A 26,562-nucleotide genomic window follows, 5' to 3' on the forward strand; every position below is an offset into this window, starting at 1 on the left:
GAAGGGGGGGGTATGAGGGAGGTGGGGAGTTATATTGTAAAAATTTTAAAAATTTTCAATTAAAAAAAAAAAAAAAAAAAAGACAGCTCCTCCCTAGAAGTTCTCAGAGTATATCTTTAATGATGCAAGTAGCTTGCTTTACAGGTAATCCTCAACTTACGACCACAATTGAGCCCAAAATTTCTGTTGCCAAGCAAGCCAGTAGTTAAGTGAGTTTTGCCCATTTTACAACCTTTTTTGTTACAATTGTTAAGTGAATCATGTGGTTGTTAAGTGAATCTGGCTTCTCCCATTGACTTTGCATGTTGGAAGCCGTCTGAGAAGGTTACAAATGGTGATCACATGACCCTGGGACACTGCAACTATCATAAATACATGCCACTTGCTAAGCGCCCAAATTTTGATCACGTGATCATGGGGATGCTGCAACAGTCAAAAGTGTGAAAACCAGTCATAAGTCACTTTGAATGGTCATTAAATGAATGGTTGCAAGTTGAACACTACCTGTAGTTTGACAAGATTTCTGTCTATAGGTGAGGAACAATAAAAGAAACTACTTAGAAAAAACTCTATGCGTCTTTCTTGCTCTTTGGGTCTGACAAGATCACCCAATTCAGTTTTTCTTGGAACAGAATTTTTAAAGTACATAAACTTGTCAAAGGTATAAATTCATTGTAGAACTGAAATTTGCAGTATAACAGAATACGTAGATCTACAATCTTGATTCATATCTACCATCAGAAATCCAAACTCCCAACATTGTCTATAAGACAAAAGCTTTCCACCTGGACTGACTCTGGGTGGCTCTGTGTTCAGCTGAAAGGGTGTGGGGAATGTTAACATTTTTAAATACTTTAGCTATGCACTCAGCTTGATACTGAAATGGAAGATGACAGGAAGCAAATTGTTCTTACAGTATGTATATAAGCAAGACAAATATAACAGGACAAGCAACAATTGCAATTAGGTGAATTGCACACATACAGGTGTTATAAGGACCTGCCTCAGCTATTCCTCCAGGAAAGCATAACTCAGGAAACAGGCATTGTTTCAAAGAGGATCTTTTACTGAGAGAAAGTGATTGCAGATTAAAAAGGCAGAATCTGAAGTTCCCGTGCAAAAGTGTTTAGCTAAAAGTCCCATTTCTTCAGCCCCACCCCAATGCCCCAGTCCATCAGGAGCCAATCCGCTGGCGTGAAAGTGTTGTGACAACTTCGAGCTGAAAAGGTGATAACCGGTTGCTTCCTGGCACCTCGCTCTTGCCAGTCAGTAGGAGTGAAAACAGATGGCCCTCAGGGTATTCCCTCCTCCCAAATACCCATGCAGACACATCAAAGCGAAAGTAGAAACAAATGCTAGCAATACAGAAACATCCTCAATCCACACCCCAGCATGCTCCCCCTCCCCTTCCTTATGGCAGCGTTCCAACTGGACCTGACAGGTGTGCTGATAAAATTATTAATTTGCACTTCCTGAGGCCCTACATTATGTATTTAGTAGTCACAGCTATTGTTCATATAGCCACAACTGTAACAATGCCTACAGTTCAGTCCTACTCAGGTATGTTTCTTCAGCTGCTAGAATGTGCAAATTACCTGAAGGTCATTCTATAAACCAGAAAAGTATACAGCTTTAAGGATGGGCAAGGACTTTTTCCATACCTGTCTCAGCGTTTTCATGTATAGTTTTGTATTCTGCATGATCTAGAGCCAAAGGGTTCATATCTGTTTGGTCTGATAAAGGAACAGATAGTGATGGTTCTTGATCTTCTGTTAATGATTCATTCTGGCTCTTTTTGTCACCATCACCATTGGCCTCTAATGCTGTGGAGAAAACTATAATGGTCACAAAAAATACTTCAGTTGCTCTGACTGAGACATCAAAGGCTTTATATTCTGACTAACTGCTGGAAGGGTAGCATTTGCTGTTATTACTGTTAAGTTATGTAATGTCCTTAAATGGATGTAGAATAAGGCTTAATAGTAGCTTTTCAATACACCTAAAGTTTCTCTCAATGAAGACTGCAAGAAATATGCAATGATTTGTTTCTTGTGTACACACAACTGCTGCTCACTAAGCAGCAAACATGTTTCTTACTGAAGCTAAGCCATTATTTGGTGCCTTTAATAGGTTTTAAGGGTGGATTAATTAATTTTTAATTAATCATTTTTTAAATTGAACAACTAGGGCAGGGTATGTACAAGCATATCCTTTGGGTTAGGGCAGGGGTCCCCAACCTGCCGCGGCCACGGCCTGTTCGAAACCAGGATGCAGGAGAAATGGGCAAGAGTACGTGAAGCTCCACTTGTGAGAGTGGTGGGCAAGCACGCGCATGCGTGCGAAGCTCCACTCTTGCAAGCGGAGGGTACGTGCACTCACACGTGAAGCTCCATCTGCCTGAGTGGAGCTTTGTGCACGAGCGCAAGAGCCTGCCACTTGTGCAAGTGGAGATTCACACGCAAGCACCCTCTGCTCGCATGTGAAGCTCCATTTGTGTGAGCGGAGGGTGCACGTGCGTTCGCCTGCCACTCACACGGCCCTCCCCGTGCCGAGCCAAGCCGCCAAGCTGGAAAGGTTGGGGACTGCTGGGTTAGGAGCATATTGGTTAGCAAATATTGGTTTAATTAGACTTTAACAAAAGCAGAGAAGAAAATGTGGACTGAGAGGGATAGAAGGAAGCTGTTAACTGAAGAAAGGAAAACTGTTTGCACAAGTAAAAGTATTACATAAATACAAATAGCTTTAGTATTAGTTATACTCCAGTCTTTCAAAAGAGATTTTTTGTACCTTTTTTAGAGGAATCTGGTGGATGATCTGTTATTTCTTCCCAGGTTTTGCTCACACCACCTTCAGTACCACTTGCTTCCACTTGTACCATGTGATTCCCCCACACTTTTGCATTAGGATTTAATTCAGAAACCTTGGCTGGCTCCTGTAATGCATAATGCACACTCAGAACACATATGCTTATTAACTGCATAAGCACACACATATATATACAGAACAGCATTTATCACATTAAAAAAATCACTGTAACAGTTGCATATATAGGAAGTGCACAATATGTGATGAAAGATATAAGCTTTATAAAAAGAGACTTCCTATAAAGACCTTGAATCAGGGTGTTTAGCTGAATTCACTTTAAGTTGCTTGTTAAGACTAAATCAAAAGCATCTTGTTTTTACATTGTTCCTTATTATGAACAAAGTATTTGTCTACATTGACTAACTTCTTAAATTTGTTCCTCTGTACAAATAAAGGGATGGATTTCCATCAACTTCCTGTTTATCTACAGTCTCTTTGCACAACATATGCCCATAACATTCTCTGTATCCTCACAATTCCCAGGAACAAGCTTTGGAGGAACAAGAAAAAGATGGTAACAAATCTTATTTTTGACAAGAAAGCTAGATCTAATCCTTTGTAAATATTCAAGGTTTATGTCAACTTTTCTCCTCTAAACTGAGAACATTGTAAGATTAGTGTCAGATATCTTCATCAGTTCATAATAAAGGCAGCAGTGAACAGGAGAACAAGGGAGCCACACAAAAAGACATAATAGAAAAATCAAAAGCAATATTGTAGTCTTATAGTAGTCATCTAAAATGAAAACCATTTGTTTTACCAAGAGGGATAAAGATAACTATTTTAGAACCATTTAACCAGTGATGACAGAGGATGACTTGAAAGTGAAGTTTGAATACACTATTGCCTGTATTGTGAGCCCAGCCATTAAGTTGTATATGTCATGCTCCGGCTGAGAAGCCCAACAAAGCAAAACACCAGAGACATTGCGATCTCTAATGTAAACTTTATTAGGCATTAGCAAAAGAGTACGATAGAAGGAAAGCTAGCTCTGAAAATATGGCAGGAAACAGTTAATTAAAAGAGTAAAACTTTCCCTCCCCTCTCTGACAGTTCAGGTCACATTATCCAATTAATCTTCCAGCAATTGTTATGAGAAGAAACTTTGGTTTGCCAATACATCTCTTCAGCAGCTTCCTCTCTCACACTGATAGGGAGCACCTGTGGATCCCAAACGGTCCCCTCTCCCCCTGTAACTGTAGACAAACTAGAAGCACTATGGCAGTTCTAAAGACAGTAAACTTCGTAGTATAAACCAGGGCTTTTCAACCTTTTCACAGATTGTACCACTTTTAGGACATGACAATATTCGAGTACCACCAGTGCTTAGCAAGGTGTCAAAAACTTGATGACCAAAAAAAAGGGGGGGGATTTGGGGTTTTACTGATTAGATTGATTTGTTGTTATAGAAATGGCTAGTTTATACTATTATGAAAAAGTAAAAAGTTGAGGTTCGATGTTAATGCTTCATTCTACTGCAACAGAGGAAGTCGGAATCAATGCCTTTTCTTTTCTTTTTCTCTTCTCCCCCTCACTTTCCCCATTTTCCTCCCCACTGTGTCCTACTATTTGCTTTTGTATTTTTGTATTTTATTGTATAATCTAATAAAATGTTACAAACCGTAAAAAAAAAGGAAAAATGTACCGGTTTTACTCCTTTTATATCCTCTCCTCTCTCCTCCTTTTATATCTTTCCTCTCTCCCCCTCCTCCTCCTTTTATATCCTCTCTTCTCTCCCCCCTTCTCCTTTTATATCTCTCCTCTCTCCCCCTCCTTCTCTTCTCTTCCGGGTACGCTGGAAGCGCCGATCAGCTGGAGCCACGCACACTGATCCTAGGCTCTCAACAGAGCCTTGGCAACACCCCAGCTCCAGCTGACTCTCCCCCAGGCCTCTCTGGTGCTGCCGCCACTTCAGCTCATCCACCTTTACATTTTTTTACACTTTTTTTTATATTGCTTTTCAACCCATCGTACGTGTACCACCCACCAGGTGCCAACGTACCACCAGTGGTACGCATACCATGAGTTGAAAAGCCCTGGTATAAACCTTGGTTAACTGCTCAACACAATGTCTGAATCACATAACCCTAAGTAGGTATGTAGGCTGTAAGTCCAAATTCAGACAACAACAATTTAGTCAACAAATTATAATATGCATGATTAAAACCCTCAAGTAAAATTTACGCTAAAACTATTGAAATCTTTTAGGTTTATAGTTCTCCATATTAACATATTATCTTACAATTGAACTAGCTATAGCAATTCATGTGTTACAATAAAATATATATTTAAATGTTTACCATAATATAAATGGGCCTTTTAATTAATCCCCTTAAGGAATTAGTTTTAATTGTACTGGGGTAAAAGAGTTATGCCTGGGAACATTTTAAAAAAGATTAATACACTGCATTTATATCAATGGATGTCACTTCTCTTTTCCAAAAGCATGCATAAGACGCATGCAGTATGTTGCATGAAGATAAATGGTTAGCTCTGCCAACAATTAATACTATAAAATTCAGTCCCTCAAAAACAGAATTAGTAAGGAAGCCACTGCCTGACTATTTTTAAACAATGGCAATATTCAAATGTCGTATTAAAACATGTTTGGTTACAAATCCTACTTAGGCAATATTCATGTGTTCTTAATTTGTTTTCTCAGGGTGCTGGGCTCCAACCGCCTACCCACTCACTTTTGGGAGAGCGGTAAAGACTCGGTGAAGACTTGAGATGGAGGAGAAAATTGAAACCGCTGCTAGCTGCAACGGGACTCAGGCTGTCAGAGGGCAGGCAGGCGCTCCAGCCCCCGAGGAGGCGTCACTAGCAGGGTCTCAGCCGAAGACCAGGGTGATTCAACCTGGGAAACTAGCACCGCAGGAAGGAGCTACAGCCCTAGCAGACCTCTCCAAGCTAACACTGCCCCTTAGCACAGAAGCACTCCTGTAACCGCTGGAGAGGAGCTCCTATTGCTGCTGTCCCTGTGTTCTTCATCTGAGGATGGCAAGAAAGGAAAGGGGTCGATGGGATGGGACGACTCCGGTAAGTGGAGATTTCAGTCCACAGTCCCTCACTTGAACAGCTGAAGGAGAAGTTCGGCCGACTGGAGGTGAGGGATACTTTTCTGACCTGGCTCCCCAAACACAACAGACGTGCCAAATAGTCTCTAAAGTTCCTTTTATTTCAGAAACGCCAGCAGTTTCACACAGCCTCCAAACAACGGAGCTCGCTCCCTTTTCCCCTGTAGGGGTCTCCCAACACCCAAAGTTACTCTCAGTCTCACCACACTTACAACCAAAAGTCCTTCAAGCAAGCTGGCTATTTTTCAACATAAGACATGCCCACGCTCAGAAAGCGCTCCGACTGCCAGTGCCACAGGATCTACAGAAAACTACAGCAAAATTCCAATTAGAAGTGTCAGCAGTTCCAAATACAAGTGGCTGACCAGCAGGAAGATGAACAGTTGTCTACCACACCTATTTGTCTCCTCCCCTGCCTTTTATCCACAGCTTAGGGTGGGGCTCCATTAGCAGCGGTGACTCTTCCATCCCGAAGACCGGCCCATAGCCTCTCACTGTTCTCTTCTCAGCTTCCGCCACGCCTGCGCATCACTGGCCCCATGTGATCCGACTCACTTGCCTCAAGGCATGGAGGTCTCAGCCTTTCCATCTGAGGGCTGGCGGATGGCCCAGGCTCCGCCTCTGTCCCTGGCTGCCACAGCTCCATTCCTTTGCCGGAGCTTTCAGATGGCCCTGATGCTGGGGCCGAGGCCAACTCCTGTGCTTCCTCCTCCGAGTTGGCTGCAGAGTCCTCCAGAGGCCGACAGGCCACACCACTATCCCTCACCACAGGGCCCTTCCCCTGGGGCTGACGATCCAGGTGCGGCCATGAAGGGAACCAGGTGTGGAACTCTTGGACAAGTGTGGGAGCACGCACGTGGGCTGCTTCCTCCCACATGAAGTCCTCCGGTCTGTAGCCCTTCCATTCAATGAGGTACTGGAAGCAGCCCTTGAGCCATTGGGAGTCGCGGATGCTGGAGACCTCGTATTCGGTGGCGCCGTCGTCATCAAGCACCTCCGGGGAAGGATGTTCCGGTTGATGGAGTGGGCAGGCCGGCTGCTCCAGGACCAGGAGAGACCGATGGAAGACCAGGTGGACTTTTAAGGACCGTGGCAGGATCAGCCGATAGGCCACTGGATTGATGATGGCCTCGACGGGAAAGGGGCCCAGAAAGCAATGGTCCAGCTTCCTAGCCAGTCGATCGGACGGGAGGTGTTTAGTGGATAACCACACCCGATCGCCCATGGCTAAAGCAGGTGTCTCCCTTCAGGACGGGTCCACAACCTTTTTGTAGTCCTCCTTGGCTTTGTCCAGCTGTTGCTGGACTAAGCAGTGGACCGCCTGTAACTCAGCAAGATAATCCTTGGCCGCGGGTACTGGGGAGTCAACCGGCGTGAGAGGGAACAGCCGGGGGTGGTAACCCACATTGGCAAGGAATGGAGTCATACGTGTGGAGGTATGCTGGGAATTGTTAAAGGCGAACTTGGCTACCGCTAAATAGTTCGCCCAGTCGTCCTGTTTTTGGTTGATAAAACAACGCAGGTACTGCTCCAGGATTCCTATGACCTTCTCCGTCCCTCCATCCGATTCTGGGTGGTAACCCGAGGACAGGCACACCTGGACGTCGAGGGCCCACAGCAGTTCCTTCCAAAACCGGACCGTGAACTGCGTCCCTCTGTCCGAGATAACTTTGTCAGGCAGTCCATGTAGCCGGAAAACATGCTGGACAAAGAGCTAGACCGTGCCACGGGCTGTCGGAAGCCCACAGCAGGGAATAAAGTGCATCATTTTGGTCAACATGTCGACCACCACAAGGACTGTAGTGAACTCTAAGGAAGGTGGTAAGTCCGTTAGAAAATCCATGGAGACTGCCCCACAGGGCCTGTTGGGAGTTGGCAAGGGGTGCAGAAGAACCGGGAGCACCCCCATCGCATATTTGGCCTGCCGGCATCGACCGCAAGACACGACATAGGTGTGGACGTTGTGCCGTAGGCGAGGCCACCAGAAGGTGCGGGAGACCAAATCTAATGTCTTAAACAGGCCAAAATTCCCCGCAGCGGGACTGTCGTGACATTGAGATAAGATGAGGCCCCAAAGCAGACCCGCAGGGAGATACAGCCGGTCATGGAAACGGAGGAGTCCATCCGTGATTGTCCACAGGGAGTCCAGCCCCAACTTCGTCCGCCATCGGTTTACCCATCCGTCATGTTGCTGGGCCTCCCAGATCCACACCTGCAAGTCCACCAGTTCCTGGACTGCCACAAGGTACTCCACAGGCAAGATTGTCCAGAGTGGAGGCTTATCCTCCGTGCACACATATTCTGGTTTATGAAAAAAGCATCTGCTCTCTGATTGTGGCTGCTTGGAATGTACACAACACAGAAATTGAATCGAGTGAAGAGTATGGACCATCGAATCTGACACTGGTTCAATTTCCTGGCGGCTGTTGTGATTCCGTGCCAGCCTGCGGGATACGCCTCCACTATCGGTGGGAGATCGGGTATGGCTGTCCACCAGGAACCTACCGTCAACCTGGCCAGTCAAGAAATTAGACCACCGATATGTAGGACCGTTCCCCATCGAGGCTGTCATCAATCCGGTCACCTATCGCTTAACTCTGCCACGTTCCATGCGGGTACATCCGGTCTTTCACCGCTCTCTGTTGGTCCCTGAGCAACTGGCGTGTCCACTCTGCCGAGCCGAACCTCCCCCACCAGAACAACGTGATGGAGACAGTGCTCCCGAGTACGAGGTTGCCAGCATTCGGGACTCCCGTTGGGTGAAAGGTCGCTTCCAGTATGATTGAATGGAAAGGCTACGGACTGGAGGAGTTCACCTGGGAGGATGCAACCACCGTTCACGCCCCTGCTTTGGTGACCGCCTTTCATGACCAATTCCCATCCCGACCGCATCCGGATCAGCAGACCCGGGGGAAGGGCCCTGTGGTGTGGGATAGTGTTGTGATTCCGTGCCAGCCTGTGTTTCCAACAGCTGAGTCTGAGGAATCTGAGGAGGAGGTGGAGGAGGCCTTTGAGGGGCCGTCAGGGTCAGAGGGAGGCTCTGATGAATTACAGGACTCACGGCTTGATGAAGAGCCTGGCCCCTCCAGTCGTGTTTCTGATGAAGCTCAGCTGTGTGAGGAGCATGAGTCAGATTCGGAAGGCTCACACCTGGACTTGCTAATTGATGCTCGCAGACATCGTCAATTAGCGAGAGAAAAACAACAGCAGTCAATGCGACAACTCCAAAGTAAAAGGAGAAGGCAATGAGAGGCAACGCCCTGGGACTGCTGTATAAAAAGGGGAGGTGTGGGCGGTGCTGGTTGCTGAAGGCAAACGTTTGCAAAGTGCTTCTTGGAATCCTGGTCTGTTCGTCTTGTTTGCAACGTGTTCCTGTGGACTATTTCTTTCCTTTGGACTTGAGTTTTGCTGTTTGTGTTTTGGACTTATTGACAGGTTTGTCACCCAAATAAAAGGGATTTTGTTTTGTTTTAAAGTCTCCAGCCTATTGTATCAGCAGGGGTTTGGTCCTTGTGCCTCTAACAAGGACGGCAATAGGCTGGGATAGAACAGTGGCCTGCAGAAACTCCAAGTTCTTATGATCGGTGCGCACCTCAATCGGGTGCCGAGCCCCTTCCAGGTGATACCTCCAGGCCTCAAACGTCACCTTGATGGCCAGCAACTCTTTCCCAAATGGTATAATTGTGCTCTGCCGGATTGAGTTTCCTGGAATAATAGGCGCAGGGAAAAAGGGTGCCTCCGGGCACGTGAGCCTGGAGTAACACTGCCCCCACAGCAATGTCGGACGCACCGGTCTCCACGACAAAGGGACGGTGCGGATCTGGATGTTTCAAGATAGGCTCCATCATAAAAGCTTGCTTCAGACTCTCAAACGCTCCTTGCTCCATGGCACTCCAGTGGAACGAAGTCCATTTCTGTAGGAACCGAGTGAGAGGTGCGGTCAAGGACGCGAACCAAGGGATGAAAGTCCGATAGTAATTGGCAAAGCCCAGGAGCCGTTGAACGTCCTTGGCCCGATGTGGAGGCTGCCGGTTATGTAATGCCTCCACCTTGCCTGGCTCCATGGCTATGCCCTCGGGGGAGATTCAGTGACCTAGGGACTCAATGGTAGTCTGGAAGAACTGACATTTCTCCAGCTTGGCGTAGAGCTGGTGCTCCCGAAGCCGTTGCAGAACCAACCGGAGGTGTTGTTGATGATGCTCCCGGGACGGGGAGTAAATCAAAATGTCGTGCAAATAAATGACGATGAACCGGTCTGATAGGTCCCGCAAAATGTCATTCATGAAATTCTGGAAGGCAGCGGGGGCATTGGTCAAGCCAAACGGCATGACCGTGTACTCAAAATGCCCATACCGAGTACGAAACGCCATCTTCCACTCATCTCCAGCCCGTAGGTCCAGTTTGCTGAAGACTCGAGCCTCCCGGAGCCGTTCTAAGAATTCCAAGATGAGGGGTAGCGGGTATCTGTTGCGCACCGTGATGGAGTTAAGTTTGTGGTAATCGCAACAGAGTCTCAATTCCCCCAATTTCTTCTTAACAAACAGTAGGGGGGGCGACCAGTGGGGAATCAGAAGGCCGAATGAAACCCCTTGCCAGGTTTTTCACCAAAAAATCCCACAGTACGGCCAGTTCGGGCTCGGACATGGCGTAAATATGGCCAACCAGAAGTGGGGCGTCAGGGACCAAGTCTATTGGGCAATCGTAGGGCCGATGTGGAGGCAGTTGGTCCGCCTCCTTCTTGCTGAAGACGTCAGCAAAGTCAGTCAGTTCAGATGGCAGGGCTGCGCTGGCGAGACTTGGGACTTGGGCTGTGCATACTTGGTAGTGATGACCGGCGCATTGCCAGCTCGGGAACACAATGAGGCTCTGGGACCAATAGATCAGGGGGTTGTGCGCCCGAAGCCAGTCCATGCCTAGAACCACCGGGAAATGCAGGTCGGAGGCGATGTAAAATTGGATAGCCTCCTCGTGTGTGCTAATACACATCTGCAGCGGTTGCGTGGCTGCCGTAATTGGGCCGGACTGCAGCAACCAGCCATCAATGGTCTCCACAAGGAGCGGGGGAGACACCGGGCATTGCGGAAGTGACCATTTGGCTGCGAACGTGGCGTCTATAAACTTCATGGTAGCCCTTGAGTCTATAAGGGTGTGGGCTAAAATGCCACGTTGCCTGCCCGGCAGAAGCAAGCACGTGGCCGGAATCAAATGCCAGGGCCATTCCTCAGGAGAGGGGACCGTAGGGCTCTGGCCCATTTGTCGAGAGGCCCGACCTAAGGCACCCCCTAGATCGGGCTTGAGGTGTTTCCCACCAAGTTATTTGGGGTGAACGCGATGGGCCCAGATGATGCCCCTCGCTTCTTCCTGGGGCAAGAAGCTGCCATATGTCCCGGCTCTCCACAATACAAGCACCCCCCCCAATGCCGTCTGTTCCTCTCTTCCGCAGAGAGGCTGATATGCAGGTTCTGAGGTTTTGCTGGTTAAAGAAATACAGGAAACTAGAAGTTGCCTTCAAGTTTACGTGTTTATTCAGCTGAATAGAGACGGACCCCTCTAAATGAGAGGAGCAACGAATGACAAGAAATCCTTGTATTTATTCTGTATAATTACATAAGCAACCCATCCAGAAAGCTGACACACATAAGATAAAGATTGCACCCAGTAAGTCTGGCACACTGTAGATAAGAAGGGAGAAAGCAGAAGTAGCTAAACATGTTCCCATTCGGGTGTTCCCTAAAGATATCGTATGTTCTTGGGTGGGTTAGGACACTGGGTGTTGTCCTTGCTGTCCTTTCATGACCCTGCATCCAGGACTACAAGTGACCAGAGACAGGGGCCATCTGTATATTGATACTGTCCCCTAAGTCCTGGTCAGCAATCCCCCCCTTTCATGCTTCAAGCAATGCGCAGGAGCATGACAGCCCAACTGAAGAGACAGAGGATAAGCTTCTGTAACACGTTGCCCACATTGTTTAGAACAAGCAGAGGTGATTAGGGGCAAGCAGTGAAGGACACAGCAGGAAACAATAAGAAATACTACAAAGAGAAGACCAAGGAATAATTCCCTAAGCCATCCCCATCCTGGGAGCCAACTGGTAAGAAAGAGAATATACCACTGAAGACCTCCCATACAGTATCAGTAGAAACCTTCAGATCTTTAGGGTAATTCCCAATTCCCAGGGTACATGTACCAGACCAATAAGCTGGCAAAGACTCATAGGCAAATTGACCACAAAGGAACCATCAGTCCAGGTGGATAGCAAGATAAATGCTTGGTTTGCCTTCCAACCCCTCAGGCATACAAGCCTTAACACCAGACATATAAGCCATGAGCCCCATTGCTGCAAACAAACTGCAGAGAGCAGAGGGGTCCTTCTTGTAGACAAGGCCAAAGGACTGATGACATCTATGCCAATCGTCCCACATGCTAGTACTGACCTTCCATGTGACTGTGCAAGGTGCATATATCCTAACTTATATCTGGAAGAAGAATTAAAATGACTAAGGCAAGCTGCTGTAGGGTGCTGTAGTGCCCCTAGTTTAGCAATCCGCAGCTTTCCTGCCCCAAACACAGGAAGTGTCCAGCCCCTTGTTGCATTGTTCATGCTGAACATAAAGGCTCCTAAGGGTGTAGCTTCCATGACCAATCCATGTGTACCAGTGGGGGTATATGTGTGCAGATCCAGCAATTTGTTACATTCAAAAGCTTAACCCATGCTTGCATATTCTATATATTGGTGTTGGAGCCCCAAATTCCTAAAGAGGTACTGGGAAATTGGGGACCACCTCGGCCTTCTTTGATGTCTGTAATTCCCCAGACAATTCAGGTACAGAATCAGAAGGAGGTGACTGTTGTGCCAAGATATGATCAACTGAAAATGGCAGGACCCCTTCCCGATGTCTGGTCTCCTAGAGGCAGCATATCAGACGTCTTACTTTGGGCTTTATTGTGCAAAGTACCCCGTTTAGGTCCAACCTCAGCATTATGGGAAGCATCTGGCTGAGATCCTGGTACTAACTTTCCAGGGTGAGATACACGTGATGGGTCTTTGGGTTTTCCTGGCCAGCATATGGACCCACCCAACCATGTGTAAGAAGAAACCATCCTTGCTGAGATATGTGGGGGGCAAAGCAACAAGAGAGTTCATGCTTGGAGGGTGTGTTAGATTGTACATCCCAGTCCACAGCAACTGTCCCCATAGTCCTGTCACATACCTTGACCATGACCAGAACCTGACCTCCAACTTGACCACCCTTCCCATAATCCCCCCCCCAATAAGGGCAGATCAGGCAAAAAAAAGAAAGCATGGAGAAAACAAGACAGAGTAACAAAAAAGAAAAGATGAACAACCCAAACAAAAAAAGGGGGGGGGATTGCCTGGAATTTGGGTGACATTGTCCCATTTCTCTCTCGGTGGTAGGGAGTCCTACCATTCCTCGCCATCCTCTTCCGCAAGTCCCACTTCTTCCCCCTCCCACTAGGGCAGGGCTTTGTGGGCGGGGAACCCTGGCTCTGTAGTGACATGTGGACTGAGCCAGCATGGAGGAAAAAGTAGAAAACCTAGCCCCAGAAACCAACTATAACAAATACGAAAGGCTGCTCCATTTCCCTTCTCTCAGAAAAGTCAAGCCGAAAAACAAAAGTACCAGAAAAGAGGTTTTTTTTCTCCCTCCTCTCTCTTCCTCCCCCGCCCGGCTCAGTCAATAGCCTCGGGCAGACAGCCAAGAAACACACAAAGGAAAAAGATAAGCACTAACCATGAACATACCAAAAGAAAGCTGACAGGTTTGCCCTACACACACATAAAAAAACAATGCCAGTATTAACCCCAAACATACTAGAACCTATGACAAAACAAAAACTTCATCAACAAGTCATTTCCTCCCCTGGGTGATAGGATTAATCAATCCTGCTGAAAGGAAAAAACCAAGCTAGGAAAGTAAGAAGAACAAGCTTCTTACAAATCTCATCAAAACTTAAAATAGGAAAGAATACTAATTGTACCACGCATTCAGGTGATTTTTACTAGCCAGTCCAGAAGGCATTGCTGAATCAGTTCTCTGTCTGGCTTTTGTAATAAAATCCACTTTCAGGCAGCTTGCTACGTTCAGTGTCAACCATTTTTATTCATTTTTAGTCTACTTTTTCTCCCAAGTCAGAGTTACTCACCATTCCTTTGTTCTACATTAAAGAAATGCACATTCTCTTTTTGCTATATTTGCTGCTGTTTCTGCAGCTGCAGGAATTGTGTTCAGAGAGGAAATAAAATGCCTGCTCATGTTATTTGTCCCACAACTGACATGATGTATTCTCAAATATTGTAACTTTTTTTTTCTAGCAGCATTTCCTACCAGACGCCTTTCCTCTGTTGTTAGAAAGACATCCAGCATGGCTTGGAGGTCTGCCCAGTTAGTGGCATAAGTTTGAAGAATGAACAGAACCAATTCAAGATATTTGCGTGGGGTTTCAGTGTAAGAACCCAATCGGTCCTCCCATACATAAAGATCAGATGTGGAGAAGGGGTATGAACCAGGACCTGATTAGTGTCCCTCCTTCTAATAGCTACTTGCCCCATGAGGGAGTAGATCCCCTTATAGGGTGGTGGAGCAGAAGCTAAAGCAGGAAAAGGTGGTGCTACGGAGGGTCACCACAACCCAGTCTTGAAGCACTTGCTTATTCTCGTATAAGGTCCCACAAAAAAAAGAGCATATTAAGCATGCAGTTCATGATCTATGCCTCTTTAAGCATAGTCTCCCATGGTTTCAAAAACTCCCAAATTTATGGATCCCCCTGTGGGCCAAACAGTGGGTATGTCTTGGTGACAGAAGGCATTGTACTTAATTAGAGTTTCAATTTCATATCCTGACGGGTTTTAAGCTTACCAAAGTTCCTTATGACACACTCAAGGGGGCTGAGGGCATATCCCTTCCTTTTATTCATTCTAACTGGTCTTCTTGGGCTTGAGCCCATGTGTTCAAGTCACTCACATCACTTACGCAGTGTGTTGGGCCACAAGAGATCCACTGACCTTCGGCTAAGATCAGTATCACGCCTAGGCCTGGTCAACAGCGGGAAATATATAAGGAGCAACCACAAACCATACACCACTCACAACCCGTTGGAGCACGAGAGTACAAGGTTAAGCCCCTTGCTTTCTAAGCACCCCCAGAACTCCCCAAAAGAGGGCAGAACCCCCCAAAAGAGGGGGGACCTAGGTGCGGCTGGCAAAAACCCTTCCGCTCAGCTCTGGTCAACGGTGGGAAATAATTCAAGGACACAAACACACTTTTACACACATACACACTCCCCCAGGCAGGCCGGTGCAACAAAGTAATGCATATCTGTGTGTCCTACCTTATCTTCAGCCCTCCTGAGTATGCAGGAATCAAGTAAAAGGCAACCAAAAAGAAGAAAAAACTGGTTCCTGTTAAAAACCACAGTGAAGAGTCAAGAAGGGGGGCACCTCCAGGAAATCCCGGAGCACGCTCGGTGCCTTCCCATTTCCTGAGCCTCGCAAGGACCAACCAAGCACCTCTCCTGCGCTAGAGCTCGCCAAAAATGATATGCAGGTTCTGAGGTTTTGCTGGTTAAAGAAATACAGGAAACTAGAAGTTGCCTTCAAGTTTACGTGTTTATTCAGCTGAATAGAGACGGACCCCTCTAAATGAGAGGAGCAACGAATGACAAGAAATCCTTGTATTTATTCTGTATAATTACATAAGCAACCCATCCAGCAAAGCTGACACACATAAGATAAAGATTGCACCCAGTAAGTCTGGCACACTGTAGATAAGGGAGAAAGCAGAAGTAGCTAAACATGTTCCCATTCGGGTGTTCCCTAAAGATATCGTATGTTCTTGGGTGGGTTAGGACATTGGGTGTTGTCCTTGCTGTCCTTTCATGACCCTGCATCTAGGACTACAAGTGACCAGAGACAGGGGCCATCTGTATATTGATACTGTCCCCTAAGTCCTGGTCAGCAAGGCGAGGTCTGGTGGCCCCAAGCTCCATGGGCTCCTCCTGCGGAGTGGGGTCCTCACACCATACAGGAGGCGAACAGGCCTTCTGGGGAGCGCGGTGTCTTCATCTATTCGGAGGCATAAATGGATGAGTTTGTTGAGAGTGGGTGGCGTGACTACGCGGGCCAACTCGTCGAGGAGCCCCTCTGACAGCCCGTCCTGGAAGACATCCATCAGTGCCACCTCATTCCAGGTGGAGTCCTGGCTGAGCAGCCTGAACTCACTGATTTACTCAGTCAGCGTCTGCCGCCTGTTTCAGGGCCTTGAGGCGTCTGCTGGCCGTCTGCGTCTTTACGGGGTCCTCATACATGAGGCGAAGTTGTGTGCAGAACCCCGGAAAGTCATCCAGCAGCGGACTGGCCTGGGTGAGAAGGGGGGTGGCCCAACGGGCTGCAGCTCCCGACAGAAGGTTGAGCATGAACCCCATCTTCGTCCGGTCGGTGGGGAAGTCCTCTGCTCGCAGGCTCATATAAAGTTGGCATTGTCCAAAAAACGCCAGGAACTGAGCCTGAGTCCCATCGAATTTATCCAGCACAGCAACAGGGCATTTGCTCTGGGGGCGTGGAACGGCGGCAGCCTGAAGCTGAGCCAGCTGTGCTGAAAGCACGGCTACTTGTTGCGTCAGCTGAGCATTCTCCGCCCGAAGTTGATCCATGTTGTAAGTTTGGGTGGCAGACAAACTTTTCTGACCCGTCTCCCCAAACACAACAGACGTGCCAAATAGTCTCTAAAGTTCCTTTTATTTCAGAAACGCCAGCAGTTTCACAGCGTCCAAACAATGCAGCTTGCTCCCTTTTCCCCTGTAGGGGTCTCCCAACACCCAGAGTTACTCTCAGTCTCACCATGCTTGCAACCAAAAGTCCTTCAAGCAAGCTGGCTATTTTTCAATATAAGACACGCCCACGCTCAGAAGGCGCTCTGACTCCCAGTGCCACAGGATCTGTGCAAAACTACGGCAAAATTCCAATTAGAAGTGTCAGGAGTTCCAAATACAAGTGGCTGACCAGCAGGAAGACGAATAGATGTCTGTCACACCTATTTGTCTCCTCCCTTGCCTTTTATCCACAGCTTAGGGTGGGGCTCCGTTAGCAGTGGTGACTCTTCCGCCCCGAAGACCGGCCCATACCCTCTCACTGTTCTCCTCTTCTCAGCTTCCGCCGTGCCCGCACATCAATCTCTGGCCCCATGTGATCCTCCTCTCCTGACTCACTTGCTTCAAGGCATGGAGGTCTCAGCCTTTCCATCTGAGGGCTGGCGGATGGCCCAGGCTCTGCCTCTGTCCCTGGCTGCAACAGCTCCATTCCTTCATTGGAGCTTTCAGATGGCTCTGATGCTGGGGCCGACGCCCACTCCTGTGCTTCCTCCTCTGAGTCAGCTGCAGAGTCCTCTGGCGGCTGACAGGCCACAACAGATACAATCCCTGTTGCCCAGGAGGTGGGTGCCATGAGGAAAAATGCCAAGAACTACCCATCTCTTCCCCCCCCCCCCATTCGCCGGAGCTCCAACACAACTGCCGGAGTCCGTGCTGCTTCGCCCATCCCGATCACCTATGATACCAAGCCCAGTGTCCCAGCCAAGTTTGTTGCTACAACCTCAGGATGCCAGTCCCGGATTCCAGCCAAGAGAAGTCCGGACAGTGGTTTGGCCACATCCCCAGGACCAGCAAGCTGCCCAAGCTCAGCAAGCCGCCTAACCCCAGCAACAGGTGCAGGCGGCTCCGCTGAGGTTCGAGCTGCCTCCCATCAAGCCCACCTTTGATGGGGATCCCGAGAAGGTGACCTTCTTCTTAAACCAGGTGTGGGCTCATTTAGAACGCTACACTTATGCCTACCTGGATGGGGCTATGATGGTGAATGCTGTGGCGGCAAATTTAGAGGGAGAAGTGGCCGACTGGGTGACCAACCTCCATGATGAAGGGGCTCCTAAATTGCACATTAATCTATTCATGGAGCAACTGAGGGGTCAGTTTGAAGACGAATCCCGAGTCCTACTGGCCGAGAAAGAAATCCACTGCCTGAAGCAAAAAGGTCGCCCACAAAGGAGTACATCCGTGAATTCAGGAGAGTTGCTAACCGGCTGGGGCAGTGGCCTGAACGGTCACTGATCAACTACTTCAAACGGGTTGGATTGCAATTTCTTCCAAGCCTGCATCATTCGAGGTGTTCCCAACCTGTTGCGTGAGTGGTACCGTATGGTGGTGATACTGGACATCGAGCTGGACCGCCCTCCAAAGTCAAGCACCACAGAACCCAAGCCGCCACGCGTCCAAGAAAAACGCCGCTATGGCCGACGTCCCCAAGCCTCTGCAGCCGACAACGTCTCCCAAGCACCAGCCAGGGCTCGAGTCAAGTGCTACCGGTACGATCATATGGGTCACCATGCTGTGGAGTGCCCAGCTCTTCACCCTCAACCCAGGAGTGCGCTAGTTGCGGCCGCGAAGAGCTCCCAGAGGGGGAAGAGAGAAGACCAACTGGGCACATCAAGGCCTGGGTGTCAAAGCTTCACCTCCCACCGAGCTCGAAGCCAAATCCCAATCCTAGCCACAGCAGATGCTGGCACCATACGACAGTGATGAGGAAGACCCCATGGTGTGTCAACCCATTTCCTCTTTTGCCATTCCTGCCAGGCTAATAGTGCCCAAAACTGGGGCTCACATGAGTTTGAAGGTCCTAATAAGACTCGGGTTGCATTCGGTGCTTAATTAACTTACCCACTGTGCTCAAACTGGGAATCCAAGCCAAGCTATTGCCCCTGCCCATGAAGTTTGAGCAGGCCAACAGGTCCCTCATCGGAGGTGCCCCTACCACGCACCTAACTGAACCTGTGCGGTTGGAAATGGGTCGGCATTGAGAAATCATCTGTTTTGTAGTGGTTCCGAAGATGACTGAAGCAGTAATTTGGGGGTTAGCATGGTTGGATAAATGGAGTCCAAACATCTGGTGGGAGGAGCAAATGAGGAAATTAAGACTGGGGATAGGACCCCTCCCACCTGACACTGACAATAAAACAAAGACACTGGCCATCTGCGAGATGCAAGGGGAGCCCCATGAAACCCTAAAGACTGTAGCCGAAAAGCTGCCGGGGATTCAACTTGTCCCCACTGAGTACCGTAATTTGGCAGAAGCATTTAGTGAGAAGGAATGTGATGTCCTCCCCCCACACCGGTTTATGGACTGTGCTATTGAAATTCTGCCTGGTGCCAAGCTCCCTAAACCAAGGATTTACTCTATGACACCCAAAGAAATGAAAGAACTGAGACAGTACATTGATAAAAACTTAGCTCAGGGTTTCATTTAGCCAGCCAAATCACCCATGGCTGCTCACATGCTTTTCAAGGAAAAGAAAGATGGCTCTCTTACATTATGCATAGATTTTAAATTCCTCAATGCTGTCAGCATGGAAAATACGTACCCCCCTCCCCCTGATGAAGGACATGTTAGCCCATCTGGCTAATGGAAAAATCTTTACCAAGCTGGATTTAAGAGAAGCTTATTACTGGATCTGGATCAAGGAGGGGGACGAGTGGAAAACAGTGTTCAATTGCCCATTCCAATTTAAAGGGATGCCTTTTGGACTGCAGGGGCCCTCCGCTGTGTTTATGCAATTGATAAATCAAGTGCTCCATGATCATTTATACAAGGGGTTTTTTGTTTATCTTAATGACATCCTTATTTACTCTGAAACCATGGACGAACACATCAAAATGGTCCATGAGGTATTAAAGAGACTGTTGAAAGCCAAACTGAATTGAAAGCTGGCAAAGTGTGAATTTCACCAGACCCGCTTAGATTATCTAGGGTATCGGATTTTGAATGAGGGGGTAGAGATGGACCCTGCCAAAGTTAAAGCAGTATTGGAATGGCAGCCCCCACGCACCTGCAAGCAGCTTCAAAGTTTTCTGGGGTTTGCCAACTTTTATCGTCAATTTATTCCCTCTTTCGCAAAGATAGCCATGCCAATCACTGATTTACTCAAACCAGGAAAAGGAGGGGAAAACCCCCGATCTGGTCAGCCATTGCAATGGTCATTAGAGTGCCAGGCAGCATTCGAAAGACTAAAGAGACTCTTTGCAGCTGAACCAGTGCTTAAACACTCTGACCCCAGACAACAATTCATCATTCAAGCTGATGCAAGCAACGTGGCTGTGTGGGCTGTTCTCCTACAAAAAAAAAAATCACAGAGGGGAGTTACAACCTTGTGCTTACACTTCCCGGAAATTAACTAACACCAAGAGGAGGTGGGCTGTTTCGGAGAAAGAGGCTTTTGCAGTTTGTTGGGCTTTGCTGACATGGCGTCATTTCTTGGAAGGGGGGGGGGAATACCTTTTGAGGTATGGACTGATCACAAAAATTTGGAGGCTCTCAAGACCCCCTGTAAATTATCCCCCAAGCAAGTTCGGTGGGCTCAGTATTTCAACCGTTTTAATTTCACTTTAAAATATTTTCCTGGGATAAGAACTTTTTGGCTGATGCCTTGTCTAGAATGCCCCAGTTCAAGAGCCACTGAGAGGAAGTAATTAACTCCATTATTCCTCCGCCGCAATCCGCTTCTCAAATAACAACCAGATCACACACACAGAGACCCCCTGCTGGTCCTGACGATCACTTGCTAAAGGAATTAAAGGAGAAGTTAGAGACTGATGCCTGGTTTAAAGATACCAAATCTATATAAACCTTAAGCGGAGGTCTAGCTTGGAAGGGTTCTAAGTTATACCTCCCAGATGGCCTCAGGCTCCAGGCATTGCAACGGAGTCATGACGCTAAGCAAGCAGTTCACTTTGGTTTTTTAAATACATTGCATCTGATGCGAAGGCAATTCTGGTGGCCAAAAATGAAGGACACTGAGAGTTATGTTAAGAGTTGTGCCACTTGTGCTGCCATGAAGAGGCATCCTGGCGCTGGCAGACGTGCGGGGCGATCGCTCCCTCCACCGTCCGGTTTTCTCCCACCGGGGGACCCTGAAAAGGGTCGGAAGTTGCCCTGGAGGGGCAACAAGCGTGAAGAGGACTCCCGAGCGATCGTGGAAGGGCGGCAGCCCTCCCGTTTGATCCCGGGCAACTCTTTGAACTCACAGGGAAAAGATCAGCCATTAACATGGCCCATCACCAAGCTGCTACCAGCCGAGGCCAAAATTACTAACAAGCACTTCGAAAGCACCGCAGAGGAATTGGGTGAGATCCTACCTTCTTTCTACCCCAAGTATTTTTCCTGTAAAAAGCCTCCGGAAATTTCTTCCCCCTGTGAGGAGAGAGGGAAGGGAACGTCTTCCTCCCACCCTCTAAAATGGCGTTTGACTACCTAGGGGACATGAAGCCTTGAAAAGAACAACTAAATAATTGGATTTGGTTCTTTTTGATATTTTGGGACCCAAAAAGTTCCTACTTTCACGGGGATTTGCTACTCTATCTACTCATAAAAAAGATGAAAAAAAACTTAAACTGGATAAAAACCTAGCCTGGGATTTGAAAAAGATTTTAAATGCTATCAAGGACATCTCGTGGCAAAACCTGGTACAGCAAGTGAATATTCTTGACAAAAAGACCTGCTCATAGCTCAGATCTGTCCTTGGTATTATCTTAAAGAGATTAAAAGCTGAGAGAACAGCTGGGCGGTGAAATTGCTTTTTAGGACTGTGGAGGTGAATACTTACTGACTCTCCTTTAATAAATAGCCTTCACTAAAGGACTATCTATAACCACATCAGAAATGGAGGAGGACCAGCAACAAATTTCACTTAATTACAAACTTATACTTGAAAAAATTCTTGAAGCTACTGAGATAATTAAAGCTAGACTGAAAGACAAAGGTGCCATCTTAAATCTACAAAGCAAAACCCTGACTGCAAGTAAAGAATTTACAATCCAAAAAACAACAGAAGTGGAAGAAAGTAATACCAAGATGGAGGGTGCTAAAGATCAACAAGTACAGCCTACTGAAAACCTAGACAACCAAACAACAACCATAAAATTGGACATGACTTTTTACTTAGACCAGAAGAAACCTGAGGAAGAAGACCAGATTGAATTGAAGACAAATATGTTAGAGCAAATATGGGGATCTGGGCTACCAGGGCGACAACTTAACGACCATAAATGGGCCAATTCCTCTGGAAAATTGATAACTAGATGGTCTCCTTTGATTCAAGTAACATGCATAAGTATGAAAGGAGATCTATCTGATGATCTAAAGGCATTGGTGTGGAAGCCTGGTTGGCATAAAAAGAAAGCTAGAGTTAGATTTAAAAAATGGGGTCTTTTGATTTATTAGAGAGGATCCTAAAGTCTCAACTAATGGGCTAAAGGGAGATTTTGAGATGAAGGGAAATACAATTATTAGATTTAACTATTGTTGGAAAATGATAAAAAATAAGGGATTAATTGGCCTAATATTGAGGATTTAGATTTATGAGGAAAATGAAAATTAATTATTAGGGAATAGCTTCTAATTATTGTTTAGCCCAGATAACACAGACAATGGATTTGAGACAATGAAGGATACTCCATTAGTTAGTAGTGATGTACTAGGATGAGAAATAGAAAATGTTTATGAAATAAAATAAGAATATATTCAAGAAAGTAATAGGTGTATCTTAGATATTATAATTTTTATATAGTGAAATAAAGGAAATTTGGATTACCCGAAATTTAAATACTATGGATATTAAAGGTTAAATTGGAATATTGTAATTAAAAATTAGGTAAAATTTAAATACAGGATATGGATATGTACTGTATAAGCAAAAAATATGATAAATGTTTTAACTGAGCTTGTTATAATTAGAAATTTACTAGCTTAAAAATGATATAGCAAATGTTAAGGGAAATAGAGAAGGAATTTTTTGATGATGTAGCCTGAGATATGTACTAAAGATTTTGTTATTGTACTATTGACTACCCAATCACCATGCCGCTTTCCAAATACTCAAATGTAAAACTGGAAAACCAATAAAAACTTGTTATAAAAAAAAGAGGCATCCTGGTAAACCACCAGGTTTGTTGCAGCAGGTGGCCGATCCCTCTCAACCTTGGGAGGAGATAGCCATGGATTTTATAGTGGAATTACCTGAGAGCAAGGGGAACACTGTAATATGGACTGTGATTGATCTATTTTCCAAACAGGTGCATTTCATTGCTTGCTCGGGACTTCCCTCTGCCCAGAAGCTAACCAAACTATTTTTGAAGCACGTATACCGATTCCATGGTGCCCCAAAGAGGATTATTTCTGACAGAGGGGTCCAGTTTACTGCGAAATTTTGGAGGGAGTTCATTAAACTGATTGGGTCCTCCCAGGGACTGTCATCAGCTTTTCATCTGAATACTAATGGAGCTGCTGAGAAAGCTAACACAATGGTGGAACAGTACCTCAGATGCTATGTAAATTACCAGCAGTCCAATTGGGCTGACCTCATGCCTTTTGCAGAGGTAGCCTACAACAATACGGTGCACAGTAGCACTGGACTCACCCCATTTAAAATAGTAATGGGTCGAGACTTTGTGCCCATGCCTGAGTATCCACAGGAGCCTCCTACTTCCCAGACTCTGGACCAATGGGTGACATCCTTGATTCTAGGTTGTACAAGGGAAAGTTACAATACCTTGTTCAGTGGAAAGGTTACCCCCTTTCAGAAGCTACATGGGTGAAATGTACAAATGTGAAAGCGGATAGATAAAGAAGTTTTACGATAAATACCCTCACAAGCCTTGAGGAAATGCTTAACCTGCTTTTTGTTTCCCCTACAGGAGACTCTTTCTTTCTGATGGGGAGCCGACTGTCAACTTTGAAAATGAGCATGGCTGTGGCCATTTTCCCTATTCATTTTCGGTTGACACATTGAAGGGGGGAGGGGGGATTGCCAGGTGCTTCACTAGTCAAAATAATCTTTTGTCCTGTGGGAACTAAGGTCATCGGCTGTTCCTGAGACTGCTGGCTGGGCGTTTCGTGCAAATCCCGCAAAGATGTATTGGGGAACTTAGTTGCTCGCATAGTTTTAGAGGTGGGATTTCTTAAATTTGTATTGGGGAATTGTTACGTGTTACTTGGTTTCACTTTTGACGTGCCGATACTTTGTAACTAATAAACATACTCTTTGAGGAATTTCCAAGCCTCAGAGTTCTGCTTTATTTGTCTCTGTCGGAACCATGACACACATATTATCCCCCCAGTTGAACACTGACAAATATATTGCAACAATAACAGCTTTCCCCCTTGCAAATCAGGTCCAAAATTTATAAAATTCTACATCTATTTGCAATCCAATTTGACCTGTCATACATTGTATGTATGAAGAAAAAATAGTTAACAGGTTAATCAACAGTAAAGTTAAAGTTCAAGGCCTTCTGTTAACAATTTGTTATTGTAGTTTACTCGTAGAAAGTCTACAATGGTTTCTTATCTACCCCAGATCACCCCAATTGTTATCTCTGATCTTTGTTTGGCTCTTAATAATAAAACCTTTCCTTAGGATTTTAACTGGGAACTTTCCCAACAATTACATCTCAATTCGAAAGTTTGTAAGTCTCTGTTGTAGATATATCTGCAGCATCCACTGTTGAAAAATTATCTTTAAAAACATAGCATTCATCTTGCCAAGAAAGTCCAGTCCATCATTCATTGATTCCATTATCTCGGAATTTCTTGTATTCATATTCCTTTCAATCTTTTCTGGCAGAACTATAGTTTTCAAACCAAGTACTTTCTTCTTCACATCTGGCAGCAATAGATCAGATTCCATTTCAAGTTGCAAATCAAGTCCAACTGTTATTTCCTGCTTTTGGATATCATCCTGTGTTTGGTTCAAAGTCATTGTTGACCCATCAAATTTTTATTTATATTTTCAAATAAAACCTGTAAGTTGGAAAGCATTCTTTTTTCAAATGCTTCCCAGAAAACTTTATCTCCTTTTAGAGACACTTTGAAAAACACTGTTCTTTCCAAGGACAACAGAAGCAAATAAATCATAACCCAGTGTCCACAGAGAAAAGTTAAGATAAAGTTTTTTTTCTCAAAATAAAAAGTGTTTTTAAAAGGGTGGAATTTTCCCATCAAAAGTTAAAAAATAAAGATCAGAGCTCTTCTTTTTTTTTAAGAGCTGGAATGAACAAAATTTGTAATATAATCCTGTGTAAGTGTAAGTCGTATTGGATGACTTTCACTGCCAAAAAATGTATTTTCACCGTGGACTCCCTTAAGGGGAAAGTGAAAGTTGTTTGGAATTCAATAGTAAACAGTGAAAGAACAGAAAAAAAGTTGTAAAAGTTCAATAAGGGTTTATAAAAATAAATCAGCAGTCAACTACGTAGTTGTAAATCAGAAGATAGAAAGCTTTAAAGGGTGCAATTAAAACCCAGGCGTGTTTAAAAAAACTGAACAGCTGAAGGGAAAAAAGATGGTAAGAGACCCGACCTTCAGATCGCTCCTTACCGAGAATTGCAGTCTTCAAGATCCTCTCTTCTCTGTAGGTACACGATCATCCAAACGTTGTCTTGGGTCCTTCCTAGTCTCCCCTTCAAAAAACAGGGAGCAAAGCCGCCAAATAAAGACTTTGGCAGTGAAATCAGTTGTTCATTGGTGGGAGAAAAAAAGTTGCCTGCTACTCAGAGCACCATCTTAGGGGAATTCAACAAAAATGAATTTTGAGAGTACAGTAATATTGTTAACAAAAAACTCATACTTTTTAAAAAAGCCATGTGGTTTTGTAACGGATTGTTCAATGAACTAAGAATTTTCTCACTGTTCTTATATTTATATTTATATTTCAACTGGTGGCTAAATGCTATTTCTAAACATTGTACTAACTTGAACATTTGGCCATTATATACATCATACTTTTTTGTATATTTTGCAGAATTATATAATATGAATATGTTATCCTGTCAAGTTACACTAACTTAAAATGGTTCTCAAAGTGATTCAATTACAACCTTGTTTCCTGTACACTTCCATATTGTGGTGGTGGAGTGGTTTTCGTGGCTTAAACCTCAGGAGAAGGTTAGAAAAGATTCACAATTACAACAGTGAATTGATTCTAGAAAACAAGAGGAAAACTTTGGTCTTGCAATGGGGTTGAATGCAGCCTGCTATGGGCCCACAGAATGGGACAGGCCATGGAGAAATTGCAACATTTACAGGAACTCAAAAACACTTGCAGAAATGCATCAGAAATGCACAATAAGCAAATATGTGTCTCTCCATTTACACTAGGCACCTCTGGATCCAAGCCAGATTTTTTTAGGTAAACATCCATCAAATTAAAATCTTTAAGTTAAGTTTCAAACCATGTACTGGGTTTTCTAAGAAAATTCATGAATCAAAATATTATTACTTACGCATTCTTCATCTCTCTCTTGCCATCCTCAAATAGCACTCTTTTCTTGTATTAACAAATGGTAAGGATATTTTCCAATATGAAAATATGCAGACTCTCAGGTCTCCAGCTTGGTTTTGCACCATGCCAGCTGACAGACATGCATTTTCAGTTTTGTTAAAAGATGAATTAATCCACAGATAGTTCATACACTCCTGACTGTAAAATCAGTGTCTCAAAACAATATTTATTTCAGCCAATTGACAAACTAGATAGATATGCAGCATCATCTTGTGAATCT

The 26,562-nt window shown here is 45.6% G+C and overlaps 1 protein-coding gene across 1 annotated transcript in view; it reads right to left on the minus strand.

The window, feature by feature from the left end:
* The window catches only part of LOC107293150 (la-related protein 4B), a 72,132-nt gene that overhangs the window by 33,286 nt on the left and 12,284 nt on the right, over window positions 1-26,562 (minus strand). Inside the window, exons 2-3 of the mRNA XM_015822286.1 lie at window positions 2,788-2,932; window positions 1,662-1,823 (exon numbers count right to left, since the gene is read on the minus strand). Coding sequence (XP_015677772.1) covers window positions 1,662-1,823; window positions 2,788-2,932 — 307 coding nt within the window. The remainder of the gene's footprint in view (window positions 1-1,661; window positions 1,824-2,787; window positions 2,933-26,562) is intronic.

The sequence above is a fragment of the Protobothrops mucrosquamatus genome, unplaced genomic scaffold (assembly GCF_001527695.2).
Source record: "Protobothrops mucrosquamatus isolate PMUCROS unplaced genomic scaffold, P.Mucros_1.0 scaffold1518, whole genome shotgun sequence".
NCBI classification, from domain to species: domain Eukaryota; kingdom Metazoa; phylum Chordata; class Lepidosauria; order Squamata; family Viperidae; genus Protobothrops; species Protobothrops mucrosquamatus.